The sequence below is a fragment of the Mustela nigripes genome, chromosome 4, assembly GCF_022355385.1.
Source record: "Mustela nigripes isolate SB6536 chromosome 4, MUSNIG.SB6536, whole genome shotgun sequence".
NCBI classification, from domain to species: Eukaryota; Metazoa; Chordata; class Mammalia; order Carnivora; family Mustelidae; genus Mustela; species Mustela nigripes.
In genome coordinates this window covers 133,851,861-133,876,525 of record NC_081560.1, presented here as the reverse complement: position 1 = coordinate 133,876,525, position 24,665 = coordinate 133,851,861, and the positions used below count along the sequence as shown (strand labels likewise).

The 24,665-nt window shown below is 35.2% G+C and overlaps 1 protein-coding gene across 1 annotated transcript in view; it reads left to right on the top strand.

Moving 5' to 3' along the window:
* CTNNA3 (catenin alpha 3) overlaps window positions 1-24,665 on the top strand; it is a 1,804,468-nt gene that overhangs the window by 515,407 nt on the left and 1,264,396 nt on the right. The window contains exon 6 of the mRNA XM_059397521.1: window positions 21,226-21,429. Coding sequence (XP_059253504.1) covers window positions 21,226-21,429 — 204 coding nt within the window. The remainder of the gene's footprint in view (window positions 1-21,225; window positions 21,430-24,665) is intronic.

The window sequence follows — 24,665 nt, the reverse complement described above, 5'->3', positions numbered from 1 at the left end:
TTAAATGTGTAGATTGCTCTAGGTAGGATAGACATTTTCACAATATTTGTTCTTCTGATCTAAGAGCATGAAGCATTTTTCCATTTCTTTGTGTCTTCCTCAATTTTTTTCATGAGTACTTTATAGTTTTCTGAGTATCAATTCTTTGCCTAATTGGTTAGGTTTATTCCTAGATATCTTATGGTTTGGGGGGCAATTGTAAATGAGATTGACTCCTTCATTTCTCTTTCTTCTGTCTTGCTCTTGGTATATAAAAAAGCAACTGATTTCTGTGTATTGATTTTATATCCTAACACTTTACTGAATTCCTGTGTGAGTTCTAGCAGTTTTGGAGTGGGGTCTTTTAGGGTTTCCACATAAAGTATCATATTATTTGCAAAGAGTGAGAGTTTGACTTCTTCTTTGCCTATTTGGATGCCTTTTTTTTTTGCCTTTTATTTTTTTGTTGTTGTCTGATTGCTGAGGCTAGGACATCAGTACTATGTTGAAGAGCAGTGGTGATAGTGGACATCCCTGCTGTGTTCCCAAACTTAGGGGAAAAGCTCTCAGTTTTTCCCCCATTGCGAATGATATTTGCTGTGGGTTTTTCCATAGATGGCTTTGATGATATTGAAGAATGTACTCTCTCTCCCTACCCTTTGAAGAGTGTTGATCAAGAAAGGATGCTGTACTTTGTTAAATGCTTTTTTAGCATCTATTGAGATTATCATATGGTTCTTGTTCTTTCTTTTATTAATGTATTGTATCCCATTGATTGATTTGTGGATTTTGAACAAACCTGCAGCCCAGGAATAAATGCCACTTGGTTGTGGTGAATAATCCTTTTAATGTACTGTTGGATTTTATTGGTATATTTTGCTAAGAATTTTTGCATCCTTGTTCATCAAGGATATTGGTCTGTAATTCTCTTTTTTGATGGGGTCTTTGTCTGGTTTTGGGATCAAGGTAATGCTGGCCTCAAAGAATGAGTTTGTAAGTTTTCCTTCCATTTCTAGTTTTTGGAACAGTTTCAGGAGAACAGATAGTTCTTCTATAAATGTTTGGTAGAATTCCCCTGGGAAGCCGTCTGGCCCTGGGCTTTGGTTTGTTGGGAGATTTTCATGACTTCTTTAATCTCCTTACTGATTATGGTTCTGTTAAGGTTTTCTATTTCTTCCTGGTTTAGTTTTGGTAGTTTATATGTCTCTAGGAATGCATTTATATCTTCCAGATTGTCAAATTTGCTAGCATATAGGTGCTCATAATATGTTCTTACAACTGTTTGTATTTCTCTGGTGTTGGTTTGATCTCTCCTCTATCATTCATGATTTTATTTATTTGGCTCCTTTCTGTTTTCTTTTTTGATAATTCTAGCCAGGGGTTTATAAATCTTATGAATTCTTTCAAAGAAACAGCTCCTAGTTGCATTGATTTATTCTACTGTTCTTTTGGTTTCTGTTTCATTGATTTCTGCTCTGATCTTTATCATTTCTCTTCTCCTGCTGGGTTTGGGCTTTCTTTGCTGTTCTTTCTCCAGTTCCTTCAGGTGTAGGGTTAGGTTGTATACTTGAGACCTTTCTTGTTTCTTGAGAAAGGCTTGTATCACTATACAGTTTCCTCTCAGCGCTGCCTTAGCTGTGTCCCACAGATTTTGAACAGTTGTGTTTTCATTTTAATTTGTTTCCATGAATTTCTTCAATTCTTCTTCAATTTCCTGGTTGACCCATTCATTCTTTAGTAGCATGCACTTTAGCCTCCATGTATTTGAGTTCGTTTCAACTTTCCTCTTGTGATTGATTTCTAGCTTCAGAGCATTGTGATCTGAAAATATGCAGGGAATGATCCCAGTCTTTTGCTACCGGTTGAGACCTGCTTTGTGACCCAGGATGTGATCTATTCTGGAGAATGTTCCATGTGCACTAGAGAAGAATGTGTATTCTGTTGTTTTGGGATGGAGTGCTCTGAATATATCTGTAATGGCCATCTGATCTAGTGTGTCATTTAAGGCCTTTATTTCCTTATTGATCTTTTGCTTTTATGATCTGTCCATTTCAGTGAGGGGGGTGTTAATATCCATGACTATTATTGTATTATTGTTGACGTGTTTCTCTGATTTTGTTATTAATTGGTTTATACAGTTGACTGCTCCCATGTTAGGGGCATAGGTATTTAAAATTGTTAGATGTTCTTGTTGGGCAGAACCTTTAAGTATGATATAATATCCTCCCTCATCTCTTATTATAGTCTTTGGCTTAAAATCTAATTTATCTGATATAAGGATTGCCACCCCAGCTTTCTTTTGATGTCCATTAGTGTGCTAAAATTTTTTTCACCCCCTCACTTTAAATCTGTAGCTGTCTTTGGGACTAAAATGGGTTTCTTATAGACAGCATATTGATGGGTCTTGTTTTTTTATTCATTCTAATACCCTGTGTCTTTTGATTGGGGCATTTAGCTTATTTACATTCAGGGTAACTATTGAAAGATATGAATTTAGTGCCATTGTATTGCCTGTAAGTTGACTGTTACTGTATATTGTCTCTGTTCCTTTCTGGTTTAATACTTTTAGGTTCTCCCTTTGCTTAGAGGATCCCTTGCAGTATTTCCTGTATGGATGGCTTGGTGTTTGCAAATTCTTTTAGTTTTTGTTTGTCCTGGAAGCTTTTTATCTCTCATTCTATTTTCAATGACTTCCTAGTGGATATAGTATTCTTTGCTGCAAATTTTTCTCATTTAGTGCTCTGAATATATCATGTCAGTCCTTTCTGGCATGCCAGGTCTTTGTGGATAGGTCTGCTGCCAATCTTATATTTCTACCAGCGTATGTTACAGTCTTTTTGTCCCAAGGTCCTTTCAGGATTTTCTCTTTGTCACCAAGACTTGTAAATTTTACTATTAGATGACAGGGTGTGGACCTGTTTTTATTGATTTTGTGGGGGTTCTCTGTGCCTCCTGGATTTTGATGCTTGTTTTCTTTCCCATATTAGGAAAATTTTCTATTATAATTTACTCCAATATACCTTCTGCCCCCCTCTCTCTTTCTTCTTCTGGGATACCAGTTATTCTAATATTGTTTCATCTCATGGTATCACTTATCTCTCAAATTTCCCCCGATGACCCAGTAGTTGTTTGTCTCTCTTTTGCTCAGCTCCTTTATTCTCCATCATTTGGTCTTCTCTATCACGAATTCTCTCTTCTGTCTCATTTATCCTGTCTCATTTATCCTAGCAGTAAGAGGTTCCAATTTTTTTTTTAAGATTTTATTTATTTGAGAGAGATCACAAGTAGGCAGAGAGGCAGGCAGAGAGAGAGGAGGAAGCAGGCTCCAAGCAGAGATCCTCATGCGGGGTCTCGATCCCAGGACCCTGGGATCATGACCTGAGCCGAAAGCAGAGGCTTTAACCCACTGAGCCACCCAGGCGCCCCAAGAGGTTCCATTTTTGATTGCACCTCATTAATACCTTTTTTGATTTCAGCTTGGTTAGATTTTAGTTATTTCTTTAGAAAGGGGTTTTATTTCTCCAGACAGCATTTCTCCAATATCATCCATGCCTTTTGTGAGCCCAGCTAACACTTTGATAATTATCATTCTGAACTGTAGTTCTGACATATTACCAATGTCTGTATTGATTATGTCCCTAGCCATTGTTACTGCCTCTTGTTCTTTTTTCTTTCCTTTTTTTTTTTTTTTTTTTTTTGTGGTGAATTTTTCCAACTTGTCATTTTATCCAGATAAGAATATATTAATGAGAGAGTAAAATACTTAAAGAGTGGAAAGACCCCATAAAAATGAATAGTAATCAAATCAGAAGGGACCCAAATTTGGAGGAAGGAAAAAGGGGTAAAAATAAATTTAAAAAATATATAAATATGTATATTAGACTGGTGAATAGAACAGAGCCACTCACTTGATTTTGGGTGTATCTGGTCTCTTAGAAGAAACTACCTCCCAGAATTTTAAAGAAAGAAAAACTTATACAAGTTTAAGGGTAAACATGATGAATGAATGGAATTTGACTATAAAGATGAAAATTTAAAACAAATTCTAAAAAAGGAATTTTAAGATTACTTGGTTGGAAATAGAAAAGAATAAAAAAAGGAGAGAATGTGCTCAGACTGGAGACTAGAACAAAACCATGTGCTAGATTTTGGATATATTTTGATCTATTAGAAGAAATTGTATTCCAAAATTTAAAAGAAAAGAAAACCTAGATGTATACAAAAGATAAGGTTAAATACAATGAAGGGATAAAATATGACTATAACAATGAAGGTTTAAAAGGAATTTTTTTTTTAGAAAGGTGTTCTTACGATTAACTACTTAGGGGCGCCTGGGTGGCTCAGTGGGTTAAGCCTCTGCCTTCGGCTCAGGTCATGATTCCAGGGTCCTGGGATCAAGCCCCACATCGGGCTCTCTGCTCTGCAGGGAGCCTGCTTCCTCCTCTCTCTCTCTCTCTCTCTCTGCCTGCCTCTCTGCCTGCTTGTGATCTCTGTCTATCAAATAAATAAATAAAATCTTTAAAAAAAAAGATTAACTACTTAAAAATGTTGAAAGAGGAAAAGTTAAAAAAATTGAATAAGAAAAAAATAAAATTAATAATTTACCTTTGCATGACCAGAGGATCATGGGGAAAAAAGCCATGAATTTTATGCATCGCTTTCCCCTAGCTCTGGAGTTTCACTGTTCTCTTTGATTGGTAGGCTTGGTCTTGGCTGGATGTTCTTGCTCATCTTCTGGGGGAGGGGACTGTTTCAGTGAGTAACATATGTCTTTGTTTGAGGTGGAATTGCATTGCCCTTGCCAGGGGCTAGGCCAAGTAATCTGCTCTGGTTCACTCTTGGAGCTTTTGTTCCCTGAACGCTTTCTGTAGAGCTCTGGAGGGTGGGAATGAAAATGGTGGCCTCCCAATCTCTGGCCTAGAGGAGCCGAGAGCTTGGGGCCCTACCCCTCAGTGCACCATCAGAGAAAAGCAGTCAGCCCCTCCTGTCTCCCTGGTCTCCAGCCATGCTCTGTGATCATCCGGCCTGAGACCGAGCATCTATCTCTGGCATATGGCCCCTTTGGAGTCTCTAAACCCACCACTTTCCTGTCACACATTCCTGTGCCACTCCTTCTGGAGGAGGAAGGAGAGGAGTCTCTCTGGATCTGCCACCTGTGGGGTCTCTGCTCAAAGTGCAATGCCCTGGCTGTGCCTTGGATCATGGTTTAAGGTAATGGTGATCTGAAAGCACACTCTTTGGCTCTGTCTCTGTAGCTGGCTTTCCTGCTCTAATACCTGGGAGCTCTGCCACACTCAGACAGCTCTGGTCTTTCTGTGACCCTGTGGGACCTGAGACCACAGTGTCCCCATGAGGGCTCCTCACCCGCTTAGCCTCTGGAATGATGTCCCCCAGTGGAGCAGACTTCTAAAAGTTCTGACTTTGTGCTCTGCTGCTCCACCACTTGCCGGGAGCCAGCCCATCTCCCTGCGATCAATCTTCCTTTCGCTTCAGATTCACTTCTTTTAGAAGTGAACTACCTTTCAGAAAGTGGCTGATTTTGTGTTCCTAGAATTGCTGCTCTTCTTCTCTTCTATCTCCTATTGACTTTGTAGGTGTTTGGAATGGTTTGATAACTATCTAGCTGAACTCCTGGGACCTGATGTCATTTCAGCCTGCTACTCCTCTGCCATCTTTGCCCCAGCCTCCTGATCAACCTATTCTTAACTTACAATTATTTTTATTTCTATCACACATCCTCATTATAGTTATATGCTTATGTAATTATTTAGTTAATATTTATCAGTTCCTCTAGGCCATGAGCTTTTTGAGGAGGACGGGGATGCTCTTTATTTCATTACCAATCCCTAGCATAATACCTAATATCATAGTAGGCTGAGAAGGAGGACAGAAAATGTAAGGAAGGAATAGTTGAAGATAACTTGAAGTTACCTTATTTATCTTTGAAGTTATTCAAAGATAATTTGAAGCTTGAAATCAGAGCAAGGTCTGGAAAAGGAGATGAAGAGGAGAAAGGGGGAGAACAAGAGAGGAGAAGAGAGGGACAGAGAGAGAGGGAGAAAGATTAACCTAAAGACGGATGAGAAGAAGAAAATGGCTTAAAAAGTGTATTGAGAGATAAGTGAGAGGGGTTGTATACCATGTGGTCGAATCTCAGCTTCCCCAGAGTAGTAGGAAAGTATGTGGATTGGAAGTTTTATGAAGTTAGAATAGTAGCCTAAATTTTCTCCTTCAAGATTATTATTAAACTATATAATCTTGCTTATCTTCAGTTTTAACATTTATAAATTAATGATAATACCTCACAAGGAGGTTGATAATGATTGAATGAAAGAATGGATGCAGGATTACATAGACTGGATAGAATTTTGCCTCTGCTACTTGTGATCTTGTACTAATTAGATTCTTCAGTCTGAGTAGTATGAAGAAAAATGAGGTATCAATTTCCCTAACCAAAGAACTTACAAGATAAGCTGAAAGAGATGAGAATAGGAAGGCTGATAAAAACATCAATAAATTTACTCATAGCTAATGAGCCAGGATTCAAACCCAGGCTAACTGTTCCCATGAGTTATACGTGGTCTCATAATCTTCAGGTTATACCACCTCCTAAATAGAAGCAATCCACTAGAAGACAATGAGGTTAGATTGCTTAAAAAAAAATATATATATATATATATAATATATGTTATAAAATATAATATATAATAAATATATACACACATACATACACATATGTAAAATATATAAACATATAGAATATATTATACACACATATATGTATATATTATATATACCCATATATGTATACACATGTACACATATGTATATATGCACATATATACACATGTACATGCATGTGTATATATGTACATATATACACATATAAAAATATATATAAGTGTGTATATATGTATTTTTTTCAGCAGTGTGTTTGAAAGGTAAGTATATATTGAGTAAATCCTAGAAGAAAGGGAAAATATTTTCTGTGTTCAATAGAGTGAGCTCTTCTTTGTCTTTCATAGAACTAATGCCACAGAAACATACTGAAAGAGTATTTCAACACACTGCTATAGTTTTCAGGGCAGATAATTCTTTTTTTTAATTAAAAGATGAGCTTTTTAAAATAAATCACTTTATTGAGGTATGATTGACATGTAAAAATTTGAACATATTTAATATATACAATCAGATTATTTTGGTGATAAGTGTACACTTGGGAAACAGTCACCACTATCAAACCATAAACATATTCATCACCACCCAGTTTCCACCAACCTTCTTCTTTTTCAACAACATAATCATCGTCATCATCATCCTTATTATTATTTTGTTCTGAGAACACTTAATGTAAGATATCCTTTTAGCAAGATTTAAGTATACAATATAATTTTGTTAATGCAGAGTTTATCTTACAAAACTGATTATTTGTACCTTTTGACCATCAACTCCCCTTTTTCCTCTCCCACCAGTCTCTGAAAACCATTATTTTACTCTTTGCTTTTATCAGTTTTACTATTTTAGAGTCTAAATATGAGAGAATAAAATGTTTTTCTGTAGCTGGATCATTTCATTTAGCATATTGTCCCATACCCCATGTTGTTACAAATGGCAAGATTTTTTCTCTTATAAGGCTGAATAATATTTTATTGTACATATATTGCACATTTTCTTTATCGATTCTCTACTGATGAACTTATAGTCCATATTCTTGACTATAATGAATAATGCTGTAATGAACATGGGATTGTAGGTATCTGAGGTTCTAGTTTCAATTCCTGTAGGTAAATACACAGAGAGGGGTTGCTGGATCATATGGTAGTTTTATTTTTCATTTTCTGAGGGAATTCCATACTGTATTCCATAATGGCTGTATCAGTTTACATCCCTACCTACAATACACAAGGATTCCCTTTTCTCCACATCCTCACCAACACTTGCCATTCATGTATAATTTTATGTATTTATGTTTTAATAATGGCCATTCTAGAAGTAATATCTTTGTGGTTTTGATTTACATTTCCCTATAATTAATGATGTTGAGTACTTTTATATATACCTAATATCTTTTGTATGTTTTCTTTTAAGAAATATCTATTCACTCCTTTGTCCATTTTTTTTTTTTTTTTTGTCCATTTTTTAATTGAAGAGTTTTGTTTGTTTTTTAAAGTTTTTGCTATTGAGTTGCATGAGTTCTTTATATAGTTTGGATATCAACCCATTATCACATTCATGCAATTTGCAAATATTTTCTCCCATTCTGTAGGTTGCTTTTCATTTTGGTGATTGTTTCTTTTGTTGTGCCAAAATTCTTTAGTTAGACGTAATCCCACTTGTCTGTTTTTGCTTTCATTGCTGCTATATCCAAAGAAACATTACCAAGAGCCACATCAAGAAACTTTCCCCCTATATTTGCTTCTAAGAGTTTTACACTTTCAAGTTTTACATTTAAGTCATTAATTCATCTTAAGTTGATTTTTGTTTATTATATAATATAAAGGTTTGGTTTCATCCTGCAATTATCCACTTGTCCCAGCACCATTTATTGAAGAGACTATATTTTCCATATTTGTGTGGAAATCCTTCTTGGAGATTAGTTGACTGTATATGCCTGGGTTTATTTCTGGGCTCTCTATTTCTGTTCTGTACCTATGTGGCTACTTTTATGGCAGCACTGTACTGTTTTGATTACTAACATTTTGTTATACAGTTTGAAATTAGGAAGTGTGACGCTTCCAGGTTTGTCCTTCTTGCTCAAGACTTTTGACTATTGGGAGTCTTCTGTGATTCTATAAAATAATTCTATAAAAGGTTCTATAAAAGAATTGTGGGATTGTTTTTTTCTTTCTGTGAAAAATGCCATTGGAATTTTGATTGGGATTATATTTATTTGGTAAATCATATGCGTTGTATCTGGACATTTTAGCAATATTAATCTTCAGTCTGTGAACATAAGATATCCTTTCATTTATTTGCTTATTTATTATTCTTCAGTTTCTTTATTAATGCTTTATAATGCCAGAATACAGATCTATCATCTCCTTTGCTAAATTATTCTTAAGTATTTTGTTGTTTTGGGTGCTTTACCAAGTGAGATTGTTTTCTGTAATTTTTTAATGTTCATTTTTAGTACATAGAAATGCAACTGATTTCTCTATGTTGATTTTTTATCCTGTAACTTCAGTGAATTTGATTTTGTTGTTATAGTTCTTGGTGGTATCTTAAGAGGTTATTTATTTTTTTTTAAAGATTTTATTTATTTGACAGAGCTCAAGTAGGGGGAGCAGCAGGTAGAGGGAGAGGGAGAACCGGGCTTCTTAATGAGCAGGAGCCAAATGTGGGCCTCCCTCCCAGGACCCCGCGATTATGATCTGAGCCCAAATCAGCTGTTTAACTGACTGAGCAACCCAGGCACCCCTAGAGGTTTTTGTATATAGGATCATGTCATCTGTGAACGGAAACTATTTTATTTCTTTTTTCCAATTTGGATGCCTCTTTTTTTTTATCCAATTACTAAGCTAAGTAGCTAAAACTTCCAATATTATGCTGAATAAGAGTGGAAAGTGTGGTCATGATTGTCTTGTTTCCCGTCTTAGAGCTTTCAGCTTTTCATTATTTAATCTGATAACAGCGGGCTGGTCATATATGGTCTTTATTGTGATGATGTACAATTCTTCTATAGCTATTTTTTGACTTTTTATCATAAAGACTGTTGAATTGTATCAGATGCCTTTTCTATGTCTATATAGAGGATCATATGATTTTTAATCTTTCTTTTGGTAATGTGGTATATCATACTTATTGATTTGCCTATGTTGTACCAACCTTGCATCCAGGATAAATCCCACTTGGTAATGGTGTATGATCTTTTAAATGTGCTCTTGATTCAGTTTGATAGGATTTCATTGAGGATTTCTGCATCTCTATTCATCAGGGATATTGACTTCTTCTTTCCTTGCAGTATTCTTTTCTGGCTTTGATATCAAGGTAATGCTGGCTTCGAAATGAGTGTGCGAATATTACCTCCTCTTAAATTTTTTTGGAAAGGTTTGAGAAGGATTGGTATTATTTTATTTTTTTCTTTAAATGTTTGGTAAAAAAATGTTTGGTAGAATTCACTAGAAAAAACATCTGATCTTGTGCTTTTCTTTGTTGGGTGATTTTTAGTTATTGATTAGTCTGGATCTATTCAGATTTTCTATTTCTTCATGATTTATTCTTGGTAGCTTATATGTTTCTAGTAATTTACTAATTTCTTCTAGGTTATCCAATTTGCTGACATGTAATTGTTTCTAATAGTCTCTTATGATCTTTGTAATTTCTGTGGTATAAGTTTTAAAATAATTATTTGAGACTTCTAAAAGTTAATCCAGCTAAAAGTTTGTCAATTTTTAAAAAATATTTTATTTATTTATTTTACAGAGGAGAGAGACAGCAAGAGAGGGAATACAAGCGGGGAGAGCGTGAGAGGGAGAAGCAGGCTTCCCGCTGAGCAGGGAGTCTGATGTGGGGCTCAATCCCACAACCCTGTGATCATGACCTGAGCTGAAAGCAGACACCCAACAACTGAGCCACTCAGGCACCTCAATTTTATCTTTTTATGAAACCAATCTTTGTTTTGTTGATTCTCTCTCTCTCTTCCTTTCTCTCTCTCTCTCTCTCTCATTTCATTTATTTCTCTTCTCATATTTATTTTTTCTTCCCTATGCTAACTTTGGGCTTAGTTTATTCTTCCAGTTTCTTGAAATATAAAGTTAAGTTGTTTGAGATCTTCTCCTTTTTTTTTTTTTAAAGATTTTATTTATTTATTTGACAGATGGATCACACGTAGGCAGAGAGGCAGGCAGAGAGAGAGGAGGAAGCAGGCTCCCTGTTGAGCAGAGAGCCCGATGCAGTGCTCGATCCCAGGACCCTGGGATCATGATCTGAGTTGAAGGCAGAGGCTTTAACCCACTGAGCCACCCAGGTGCCCCCTCTTCTCCTTTTTAAAGAGAAAAAAAATAATGCAGGTGTTTATCACGATTAACTTTCCTCTTAAAACTGCTTTTGCTATATGATCTATCCTAGAGAATGTTCCATGTGCACTTGAAAAGAATGTATGTTCTGATGCTATTGGCTGGAATGTTTTGTATGTTTATCAGGTTCACCTGACCTACCATTAGTTTAAGTCCAATGTTTTCTTTTGATTTTCTGTCTGGTTGGGCGCCTGGGTGGCTCAGTGGATTTTCTGTCTGGTTGATCTGTCCATTGCTTAAAGTGGGATATTGATGTTGCATACCATTATTTTATTGTTGTCTATTTCTCCTTTCACATCTATTAATAATTGCTTTATATATTTAAGTGTTCTGATGTTGAGTGTATGTCTATTTATAGTTGTTATATCCTCTCGATTACTTGACCCCTTTATTATTATGTAGTATTCTTCTTTAATATAGTATTTTATACTAAAAACTATAGCACATCTAGCAAAAAACTATAGTTTTTGATGTAAAAACTATTTTGTCCGATGTAGCCGTATCTAGTCTCTTTTGATTACCATTTTAATGTAATATCTTTTTATAGAATTTCACTTTCAGCCTATCTGTGACCTTAAAGCTAACATAAGCCTCTTTTAGGCAGCATGTAGGGTTTTTCTTTTTTTAAATATCTATTTAGCCACCATGTGTCTTTTGATTGGAGAGTTTAATTCACTTACATTTAAAGTAATTATTGATAGGTAAGGACTTCCTATTGCCATGTTTTTTTTCGATTTTGCAGTTCCTTTGTTTCTTTCTTCCTTTCTTATCTTCCTTTGTAATTTGATGATTTGTTTTTATTTTTTGTAGTAGTATGCTTTGATTCCTGTATCTTCATCTTTTGTGTATCCACTAAAGGATTATTATTTTTTTTTAAAGATTTATTTATTTATTTGAGAAAGCAAGAGGGAGGGCATGAGCAGGGAGAGGAGCAGAGGAAGAGAGGGAGAGAATCCTCAAGCAGACTCTCTGCTAAACCTGGAGTCTGACACAGATACCTAACTGATTGAGCAACCCGGCCCCCAGCATAATTTTTTGGTTGCCATTAGGCTTAAATAACACATTTTATAGTAATAACAGTTTATTTTAACCTGATAACAACTTAACTTTGGTTGCATACAAAAACCATATATTTACAAAAAAAAAAAAAAAGATTTATTTATTTATTGGAGAGAGAGAGTATGGGGGAGGGCCAGAAGGAGATAATCTCAAGTAGACTCCCTCTTGAGTGCAGAACCTGATGTAGGCTCAATCCCACGATTCTGAGATCATGACTTGGACTAAAGTCAAGAGTCAGATGCTTAACCAACTGAGCCATCCAGGCTCTCCCAAAATCATGTGCTTTTTTCCCTCCTCACATTTTTTTTTTTTATTCTTGTTACAATTTACATTTTTTTATGTTGTGTTCCTTAGTAAAGTTTTGTAGCTTTAGTTATTTTTAATATTTTTAAATTAATATACTATAGTTGTAAGTGATTTATCCACCATCATTACAATGTTAGAGTATTCTGAATTGATATATTTGTCATTTTTTAAGGATTTTATTTATTTATTTGATAGAAAGAGAGAGAGAGTGACAGTGAGAGAGGGAATACAAACAAGCAGGGGGAGTGGGAGAGAGAGAAGCAGGCTTCCCACTGATCAGGAAGTCCATTGTGGGACTTGATCCCAGGACCCTGGGATCATGACCTGAGCCAAAGGCAGATGCTTAACAACTAAGCCACACAGGCTCCCTGATATATTTGTCTTTACTAGTGAGTTTTACACTTTCATTTGTTTTCATGTTGCTAGTTTGTATCCTTTGTTTCAATTTGAGCTCTCTTTAGCATCTCTTATAATGTGGGCCTTGTGGTGATGTACCTCAGCTTTTCTTTGGAAATGTCTATCTCTTCTTCTGAAGAACATCTTTGCCAGTTATGGTATTCTTGGTTGCCACCTTTTTCTTACACCTTTTTCTTATATTCTTTTGAATATATCATTTCACTTTCTCCTGACCATCAAGATTTCTACTAAGAAGTGTGATGATAATTTTATGGGGGCTACCTTGTATTAGATAAGTTGATTTTCTCTTGCTGCTTTCAATATTCTTTTTTGTCTTTGTCTTTTGACAATTTGATTATAATGTATCTCAGTGAAGATCTTTTTATGTTTAACCTGTTTGGGATTCTTTGTGCTTTATGGATCTGGGTGTTTATTTCCTACCCCAGTTTATGAAATTTTTTTGGTCATTATATTTTTAAATAAGATTTTGGAAACTTTCTCTTTTTCTTTTCCTTCTGGGATTCCCATGATGTGTATTTTGATCTTTTTTGGATGCTGTTCCAAAGAGCTCTAAGCTTTCTTAACTCATTTTAATAATTTTTTCTTTTTGTTCCTCTGATTAGGTAATTTCAAAGGATTTGTCCTTGAGTTCATTGATCCTTTCTTTTGCACTCTCAACTCTGCTCTTGATCCCTTTAGTGGATTTACAGTACAATCATTGTATTCTTTAGCCCCTGGACTTCTTTTAGGTTATTTTTTATGATTGCTCTCTCTTTGTTAAACTTCCCATTTTGTTCATGTATTGTTTTCCTGACTTCATTGAATTGTCTGTTTGTGTTCTCTCCTGATGAGCTTTTCAAGATGATTATTTTGAATTATTTTTCAGGCAATTATTAAATCACCATTTTTTTAGGATCAGCTCCTGGACCTTCATTTTGTTCTTTTGGTGAGATCATATTTCTTTGGTTCTTTGGTTCTTCATGTTGCTTGAACCTTGCATGCTGTCTTCACATTTGAAGCAGTCACTTCCTCTTTAATGACTGGCTTTAAGAGAGAAAGATCTTCACCAGTCAACCAGGCTAGAGATAATGGGGTCTCTCAGACTCTTTCTGTGTGGGAACTTGCTTTATTTTTTTATTATTACCTTGTGGGAGAAGTCTTAGACTGTGTGCCTTAGCTTGATCCTGCAAAGCGAGGCTAGGTGCTGACATCCTCCTGTTTATCTTCCCAAGGTCATTGCCCTGAGGTGTTCAGGGTTATGCATCTCTTCCTAATCCAGCAGATACAGCTGGATGCTGGTAGTTGTGTGGCTTTCTGTGGGAGTTCCCATGCCTTGTCTGCAGGAGAGCTTAGGGTATTGGCTACTGGAGGGAGGGGTTGCATGGAATGCTGGGGGTACATGTTGGCTAGTTGTGGGATCCCTAGGTGGGGTTCTCACTGGGTTTGTGGGCAGAATTCTTACTAGAATCCACACTCCAGTTAGTAGGATCTGCCACTTGATGAAATCTATGCATGAGTTTCTCTGAGCTCTCGTCTTTTTTCCTCTGCTCTTACCAATTCCTATATTATTCAGTTTTCCCAGTTCTTTCAATATTCTGGGTATGGAAATATGGATATGGGTCCCTTAGATGCCCTCTTCAGAAGGCTGGGGAAGCTTAGGGCTCACTTTGCTCTCATTTTTCCCAGTGTGATAAATTATAAGTGAGGGCAGTATCTGTAGGCCCTGTGCTGTCTTACCTTGACATGAGTAAAGTGAAAGTAGTGGGTTTTTGTTTGTTTGTTTTGTTTTGTTTGTTTTTAATCCTTTTCACTGCTTCTATTTTTTGGTTCTTTGCTCCACTGCCAGAACCATTCAGCTGTACACTGAGGTATTCTAGTTTGTGGATCATTGTTAAATCAGTTTCTATAGAGATGTATGGTAGGGAGCCTTGTTTAGGAGAGACAATTTTTTACTTCATAGGTCTCAAATATCCATTCTAGTTTATACAACGTTCTATATATATATATCCCATACTTTTTTAATCTATTTAATGACAAGGTTGGTGAAAATTTTTATTGGATATAAATAGGAGGACAGTAGTTTTAGGCGGAATGATGTGGGTATCAGATGTCAGAGCACAGGCATTGGTTCAAGTTTAGATAAGATTACAGAATTTGGTTTTAAAGGTCAAGGAAATAAAAATCCAAGGTAAGATAGCTTAAGGAATTGTCCTGTATGGCAGGAACTAGAGTGAGCTTAATCTTATAAGAAAGACTATTTTTTGTCATGAAATCATAGAGCATCTAAAATTACATTTCTTCTAGCAATACTTATAGGTAAACATTTGCAATTCAATCAGATTTACCTATCATTATAAGCAGGAGACATGCTAACTCTTCCTAAGACATCTTTTAATGGCATTTGAGCAAGTAATTCTGTTGCCCTCAGTCTCTTCTCAATGATAATATCACATTGGAGGGACATTATCAGAAAGGTTTTAATTGATTTAATAATTGTTATGAAACACTGGAATAGAATGTTTGTATGACATTAGTGAGCCAAAGAAAGACATGGTAAAATGGGGAATGAAATAAGGAGGTAGATTTATGTGTAAGTGACCCCTTGATGGATGGCCAAGCTTATGGTAGAGTTATTATCTAGTCAAGAAGATTATGCACTGGATAAAGAAAATTTTGAATTTGGTATTTATGAAAATAATTTCCTTTCTATTTTTTTCATTTTTTGTCCACCTAAAAGAGAAAAATGGAGAGATTAAGTAGTACAGGAGAAAAATAAGAAGGAAATAGAATCATGAAAGGAAAAATTCTGCTGAAAAGTTTTAGGACATTTAATTTTATAAAAGTTCTAGTTGTATTTTATATTATATGTGAACATTACACAGGACTAATTTTTCTGTTTTTCTAAATGTTTAGAAATGTTTTTTTTTCTTTCTGTAATGATTTTCTTTTCCTTGCTTGACATAGAATTTTAGTTTTAAAAATTTTATCCTACTTTTGATCCCCAAAGATTTATCATAATATAATAGGACAATGATCAGTGTAAGATACATACATACACACAATATACATACACCTCTGTGTATGTGTGTTTATATATCACTGTGTGTATTTTTGTTTGTATATGGATGCTCACATATGCACTCAAATTTTCAAAACTATTATTTGATTTTATTTTATGCTAAGAGTTCTTCAGAGAGCTTTTATTTGATACTAATTTTTTCCCCAATTATCACATTATGCTTAAATCTTGGAAAGGCTTCCTCTCTTAATATATTTTAATAAGAGAACCCTTGGAGCCACATAACCTTCATCTTTTCATCATAGGCTACTGATTATCTTGACTTCTATTGCCTGAAGACTTATATCTGATGGAAACATTAAAAATACCATGTCAGGAACAGTTTCAGGAGAATAGGAATTAGTTCTTCTTTAAATGTTTGGTAGAATTCCCCTGGGAAGCTGTCTGGCCCTGGGCTTTTGTTTGTTTGGAGATTTTTAATGACTGTTTCAATCTCCGTACTGGTTATGGGTCTGTTCAGGCTTTTTATTTCTTCCTGGTTCAGTTCTGGTAGTTTATATGTTTCTAGGAATGCATCCATTTCTTCCAGATTGTCAAATTTATTGGCGTAGAGTTGCTCATAGTATGTTTTTATAATAGTTTGTATTTCTTTGGTGTTAGTTGTGATCTCTCCTCTTTCATTCATAATTTTATTTATTTGGGTCCTTTCTCTTTTCTTTTTGATAAGTCTGGCCAGGGGTTTATCAATTTTAGTAATTCTTTCAAAGAACCAGCTCCTAGTTTCGTTGATTTGCTCTATTGTTTTTTTGGTTTCTATTTCATTGATTTCTGCTCTGATCTTTATGATTTCTCTTCTCCTGCTGGGCTTAGGGTTTCTTTCTTGTTCTTTCTCCAGCTCCTTTAGGTGTAGGGTTAGGTTGTGTACCTGAGAATTTTCTTGTTTCTTGAGAAAGGCTTGTACCGCTACATATTTTCCTCTCAGGACTGCCTTTGTTGTGTCCCACAGATTTTGAACCGTTGTATTTTCATTATCATTTGTTTCCATGATTTTTTTCAATTCTTCTTTAATTTCCCGGTTGACCCATTCATTCTTTAGAAGGATGCTGTTTAATCTCCATGTATTTGGGTTCTTTCCAAACTTCCTTTTGTGGTTGAGTTCTAGCTTTAGAGCATTGTGGTCTGAAAATATGCAGGGAATGATCCCAATCTTTTGATACCGGTTGAGTCCTGATTTAGGACCGAGGATGTGATCTATTCTGGAGAATGTTCCATGTGCACTAGAGAAGAATGTGTATTCTGTTGCTTTGGGATGAAATGTTCTGAATATATCTGTGATGTCCATCTGGTCCAGTGTGTCGTTTAAGGCCTTTATTTCCTTGCTGATCTTTTGCTTGGATGATCTGTCCATTTCAGTGAGGGGAGTGTTAAAGTACCCTACTATTATTGTATTATTGTTGATGTGTTTCTTTGATTTTGTTATTAATTGGTTTATATAGTTGGCTGCTCCCACGTTGGGGGCATAGATATTTAAAGTTTTTAAATCTTCTTGTTGGACAGACCCTTTGAGTATGATATAGTGTCCTTCCTCATCTCTTATTATACTCTTTGGCTTAAAATCTAATTGATCTGATATAAGGATTGCCACTCCTGCTTTTTTCTGATGTCCATTAGCATGGTAAATTCTTTTCCACCCCCTCACTTTAAATCTGGAGGTATCTTCAGGCTTAAAATGAGTTTCTTGGAGGCAACATATAGATGGGTTTTGTTTTTTTATCCATTCTGATACCCTGTGTCTTTTGACAGGGGCATTTTGCCCATTAACATTCAGGGTAACTATTGAGAAATATGAATTTAGTGCCATTGTATTGCCTGTAAGGTGACTGTTACTGTATATGGTCTCTGTTCCTTTCTGATCTACGATTTGTAGGCTCTCTCTTTGCTTAGAGGACCCCTTTCAATATTTCCTGTAGAGCTGGTTTGGTATTTGCAAATTCTTTTAGTTTTTGTTTGTCCTGGAAGCTTTTAATCTCTCCTTCTATTTTCAATGATAGCCTAGCTGGATATAGTATTCTTGGCTGCATGTTTTTCCTCGTTTAGTGCTCTGAAAATATCATGCCAGCTCTTTCTGGCCTGCCAGGGTCTGTGGATAAGTCAGCTGCCAATCTAATATTCTTACCATTGTATGTTACACAGATGCGAAAATACTCAACAAAATACTAGCCAATAGGATTCAACAGTACATTAAAAAGATTATTCACCACGACCAAGTGGGATTTATTCCAGGGCTGCAAGGTTGGTTCAACATCCGCAAATCAGTCAATGTGATACAACACATCAATAAAAGAAAGAACAAGAACCATATGATACTCTCAATAGATGCTGAAAAAGCATTTGACAAAGTACAGCATCCCTTCCTGATCAAAACTCTTCAAAGTGTAGGGATAGAGGGCACATACCTCAATATCATCAAAGCCATCTATGAAAAACCCACCGCAAATATCATTCTCAATGGAGAAAAACTGAAAGCTTTTCCACTAAGGTCAGGAACACAGTAGGGATGTCCATTATCACCACTGCTATTCAACATAGTACTAGAGGTCCTAGCCTCAGCAATCAGACAACAAAAGGAAATTAAAGGCATCCAAATCGGCAAAGAAGTCAAATTATCACTCTTCGCAGATGATATGATACTATATGTGGAAAATCCAAAAGACTCCACTCCAAAACTGCTAGAACTTATACAGGAATTCAGTAAAGTGTCAGGATATAAAATCAATGCACAGAAATCAGTTGCATTTCTCTACACCAACAGCAAGACAGAAGAAAGAGAAATTAAGGAGTCAATCCCATTTATAATTGCATCCAAAACCATAAGATACCTAGGAATAAACCTAACCAAAGAGGCAAAGAATCTATACTCAGAAAACTATAAAGTACTCATGAAAGAAATTGAGGAAGACACAAAGAAATGGAAAAATGTTCCATGCTCCTGGATTGGAAGAATAAATATTGTGAAAATATCTATGCTACCTAAAGCAATCTACACATTTAATGCAATTCGTATCAAAGTACCATCCATCTTTTTCAAAGAAATGGAACAAATAATCCTAAAATTTATATGGAGCCAGAAAAGACCTCGAATAGCCAAAGGGATATTGAAAAAGAAAGCCAACGTTGGTGGCATGACAATTCCGGACTTCTAGCTCTATTACAAAGCTGTCATCATCAAGACAGCATGGTACTGGCACAAAAACAGACACATAGATCAATGTAACAGAATAGAGAGCCCAGAAATAGACCCTCAACTCTATGGTCAACTAATCTTCGACAAAGCAGGAAAGAATGTCCAATGGAAAAAAGACAGCCTCTTCAATAAATGGTGTTGGGAAAATTGGACAGCCACATGCAGAAAAATGAAATTGGACCATTTCCTTACACCACACACAAATATAGACTCAAAATGGATGAAGGACCTCAATGTGCAAAAGGAATCCATCAAAATACTTGAGGAGAACACAGGCAGCAACCTCTTCGACCTCTGCCGCAGCAACATCTTCCTAGGAACAATGCCAAGGTCAAGGGAAGCAAGGGAAAAAATGAACTATTGGGATTTCATCAAGATCAAAAGCTTTTGCACAGCAAAGGAAACAGTTAACAAAATCAAAAGACAACTGACAGAATGGGAGAAGATATTTGCAAACGACATATCAGATAAAGGACTAGTGTCCAGAATCTATAAAGAACTTAGCAAACTCAACACCCAGAGAACAAATAATCCAATCAAGAAATGGGCAGAGGACATGAACAGACATTTCTGCAAAGAAGACATCCAGATGGCCAACAGACACATGAAAAAGTGCTCCATATCATTCGGCATCAGGGAAATACAAATCAAAACCACAATGAGATATCACCTCACACCAGTCAGAATGGCTAAAATCAACAAGTCAGGAAATGACAGATGCTGGCGAAGATGCGGAGAAAGGGGAACCCTCCTACACTGTTGGTGGGAATGCAAGCTGGTGCAGCCACTCTGGAAAACAGCATGGAGGTTCCTCAAAATGTTGAAAATAGAACTGCCCTATGACCCAGCAATTGCACTATTGGGTATTTACCCTAAAGATACAAACATAGTGATCCAAAGGGGCACGTGCACCCGAATGTTTATAGCAGCAATGTCCACAATAGCCATACTATGGAAAGAACCTAGATGTCCATCAACAGATAAATGGATCAAGAAGAAGTGGTATATATGCACAATGGAATACTATGCAGCCATCAAAAGAAATGAAATCTTGCCATTTGCGACAACATGGATGGAACTAGAGCGTATCATGCTTAGTGAAATAAGTCAAGCAGAGAAAGACAACTATCATATGATCTCCCTGATATGAGGAAGTGGTGATCCAACATGGGGGCTTAAGTGGGTAGGAGAAGAATCAATGAAACAAGATGGGATTGGGAGGGAGACAAAGCATAAGTGACTCTTAATCTCACAAAACAAACTGAGGGTTGCTGGGGAGAGGGGTTTGGGAGAAGGGGGTGGGATTATGGACATTGGGGAGGGTACGTGCTTTGGTGAGTGCTGTGAAGTGTGTAAACCTGGTGATTCACAGACCTGTACCCCTGGGGATAAAAATATATGTTTATAAAAAATTAAATATTAAAAAAAAATACCATGTCAGGTTCCAATAGTAGGAAATAGCTGGCAGTTATAATATATCAAATGGAAAAATAGAATTTTACTTTCTAAATAAATAATTAAATTCAGAATTCTCTTTGATAAGTTAGTGTTGAGGCTAATTAGAATATATTATTTACAATGAGGCATAATGAAAATAATAGTGAATTAGGTATTTACAACCTGGACACTCATCTGAAATCACTGTTTATTTGCTCAGTGACCTTGGGAAAGAGAGCCTCAGCTTGACTCATCACTAACTGAAATATGTATTTACTATCTTTACTGCCCAGCTCTTTTTAATGTTGTTAAGATGAAATGATATATGTGAAAATATTATGTAAACAATGAAGTTCTATATTAAGGTGACTATTATAAATTATAGTTGATATCTGCCATGGACTCTATTAAGCATTCACGTAATTCTTACAACTGTTTTATGGGACAAGCAACATTTTAATATTCCAATTTTACAGATCAGGAAGGTGAGGTCCATAGTGTGTAAGATATTTGATTGAGCTCACACTATCTATGATTGGGAAAGGCAAGATTTGGATACTGGTTTGTTTGACACTAGACTTGATGCTCATAATTGCACAATTTTTATCTCTCATTTGAATAATAATTCCTATATAGGATAATGCATGAAAATGAATTCTCTCTTTTTTTAATTACTTCTGAATTCTAAATGTGAAAATGAAATAATATTTATTTTTCCTAAAAACATAATGTAATGGAGTTCTAATTATTGAAATGTATTCTTCCTTTAGAATTTAATTGTCTTGGATCCACTCACAGTGACTGAGGAAGAAATTAGACCATCTCTAGAGAAACGTCTTGAAGCCATTATCAGTGGGGCTGCACTATTGGCTGACTCTTCATGCACTAGAGATTTCCATCGGGAACGGATTATTGCAGAATGCAATGCCATTCGCCAGGCTCTCCAGGACCTGCTTTCAGAGTACATGAACAATGTAGGTAACTTGTTTTCCCCCAACCCCATTCACTGGTTATATGCTGAGGGTCTTTCTGTGTACAAATGTGATAAATTACAAATGAGTACATGATTTTACATAGGCTGGCTTTCTGAGTGGGTTCTACTCACAAAGTACAGCATTGATACAGGAATTTCTAGGGATGAGATCCAACAATATATAATTGTTTTGTTTGAGGCAGTATCTAAATATTAGTTGAAGAAGGGAGTCAAAATTGGAGAAAGGAAATTGGAGTTGGACATCGATTTAAAGGATAAAAGGAAGATGAATAAAAGGACAGTTTTTTCAGGATTTCATTGGTGAATAAGAAAATCAGAATTTAGACAGTGTTAGATAAAGTCAATGTTGAAGGAATCAGGGGTTATTTTTGAAGGTGTAAAGAACTCATATAGTTTGTAACTATAGCTCCTAACCTTTTCACACGTGACATAATGCCTTAGTTTTTTTGCAGTTTTAGCTATCTCTTAGGAATATGAGAAATGATATCTAAATTTAGACATATGTAAAAATATTTGTTTCAAGGTGCTCTTGGTTTCATTTCATAAATCTTCATATATGAAATATTGATTTCATATGTACATATTTACATCCATCTATAGAGTATCTATGCCAGTTCTTACATTCAAATCTTGCTGCTGTTTTTAAAATGAGGAAGAAAGCCTTGACGACATTTGTCAAGCATATATTGATCATAGAGAATTCTTAATAATAGAGCTAAACAAAATGAAGGATTTATAATATAATTAATATATAATAATATATATTTATAAAATATTTTGTTCATCTGCCTTACAAATGGAATAATTAAAGAATTATGAAGGTACATTTTGAAAATTATTAGTTACAAATCATATGACTTTTTGGGCATGAAGTTGAAGATTTAGGATTGTTCAGTATAAGTAATTTATGTGAATAATTGAAATGTGCTAAAATTAGTTAATGAATTTTAAGGCTCCTTCTGCATATTTGATGTATCTCCATACTCTTAATATTTGATGACTTTGGCTCCTGGCCAAAAATCTCTTGCCTGTCAAGAAATCAAAGTTGTAAGGCAGATTTTGTTCACAAGAAGAACATGTTAGTAACATCATGTCCTGCTTCCGAAGCTAGAATAGTTCCATTTTTAGCACATGATATATTTTTTTATTTGCAGTAATTTTTAAATTCTTTATGGAAAATTATGACAAAGTGTAAGAAATAGAAAATTATATAAGGCAAGCCTGAACCCAGAGAGCACATAATATATTTTTAGTTAAAGACATTTTAAGGGAATTCATCACTTATAAGAAACTCAGAAGATAATATTGTATTGGATTTCCTTCTCCCATGTTCTTTAAACTATTAAAATTATTATTCTCATATTTGTAGGTAAAATACAATTAAATATGTTTATTTTATCTTTAATTATAATTATAGATAAATTCCCTTTATCAGACTTAGATAAAGTTGTTTTATTCCTTTAGATACAAAAGCAAACAGATACCCCAAAACAGTCACCCATGTACATAGTCAGGAATGGCTATGTAATTGTGGATGGAGCTTGATGCCAAATGAAAATGCAAATATTCTTCAAAAGCAGAGGAAAAAACTCTTTTTTCCTTTTTCACAGTCTTGTTTGACCCAAGAAAGGTGATTTTAATTTGCTATTTAGTGTTAGGTTCTCTAGTACATAGGGCTAATTGTGGGAACATGCAGATCCTCTCAGATGTCTGTGGCTCTTCTCCATGACTGTGACCCATTTTGCCGTGTTCCAAGGCCATCACCAGAAGTGGCAGCAATTGTTTGGTGGGGGAACAGGTGGCTAAGGACCCGTGCCTGGAAGGCAGAGCTAAATGTGAGTCTAAGACATATGCTTCATCACTGCATCAGACTTCACAAATATAACCAAATTCAAAGATAAATTTTTTAAATATTTTGAGACTGTGATAGCTGAGCATTAAAGGCCAACCATAAGGTTTCTTTCTGAGTATGGGCACCTGTGTGCAGTCACATGCCCTGAAGCTGGTTCTGTACATCATAAATGCATATCACGTAAGGGATTTTATGGTTCTCTTCAACTTTGGGTATAAAACTATTTGAGTTAAAAACTATTCATACCAAAGGTAAAGTGATGGGAGCATTCTGCCCTGGGTGCAATCATTAAGACCTTGCATAATATCTAGATATTTATAAATAATAGTAAGACTAACAGAAAGTTGGCCTGCTTTTTATTTTCACCATGCTCTAGGAGTTCTAAATGTTAAGTGATAAAATGTTTTTCTCAAAATTCTTATGTTCTTCTAAGTTCTAAACAGTTACTTTGGTTATAAGTTATGTTTAATAATATGTATGTATGATTCAAATTGCACATTTTATGATTATACTTTAATAACCTTTATATTCCTTTTGCATTTAAATAGCAGATTCAAAATAAACAATGATGACACAGTGATTGTAAAGACAACTCTGAAATAGAGTCACTTCAGTTCTGTTGTTTTATATTGTATGGAATTTTATTTAAATTTAAAAAGCATGACAGTGAAACAGTATGAATTTCCATGGGTAATATTTGTGTTAAGTAAATGCAAATTTTATGCATGTGAACTTCATATATGAAATCTTTTTTTATTTGTGAAATATTTTATTGAATTTGAGTGCTAACTTCAAAATTTTGTTTTCCTTTAAGATTTGACAATTGCTTTAAAGTTAAAGAACAAGTCAGGAAAATAATGATTATTACTAAAAAGTAATTTTGTCATACAGAGAAGAGAGGTGTTTAAATATCTACTCCAAGTATTAAATATTCTAAGTGAGGCACTAAAAGTACTTAGGTATTTTTCTGTGTTTTACTTCTCTTTTTCTTAATAAGGATTTACTCATATTCAGTTTTAAGGCCCATTTGTCAAGTAAGCAAAACTTACTTATGTTACTAATATCCTGATAGGTATGATGGTTTTAAAACAAGGTAAGTTCAGTATAAGAAGAGTGAAGTGGAAAGAAACTTTTTCATTTATAATATACAAATAATTAATATCAGAGGCAATAGCTTCTTAAAATCATGTCCAGATAATTATCTTAACTCATTTTTTTTTCCCAAGGGTAGATTCAATTAGGAATTTAAATTCTTTTCAGTTATTTAATTGATTAGATTGCACTACTCTTCATACTTGATAGAGGTTTTCTTCTTCTTTCCTCCTTTGCCCATGTTTCCTCTTCTCCTCTTCTGGCAAAGGAGA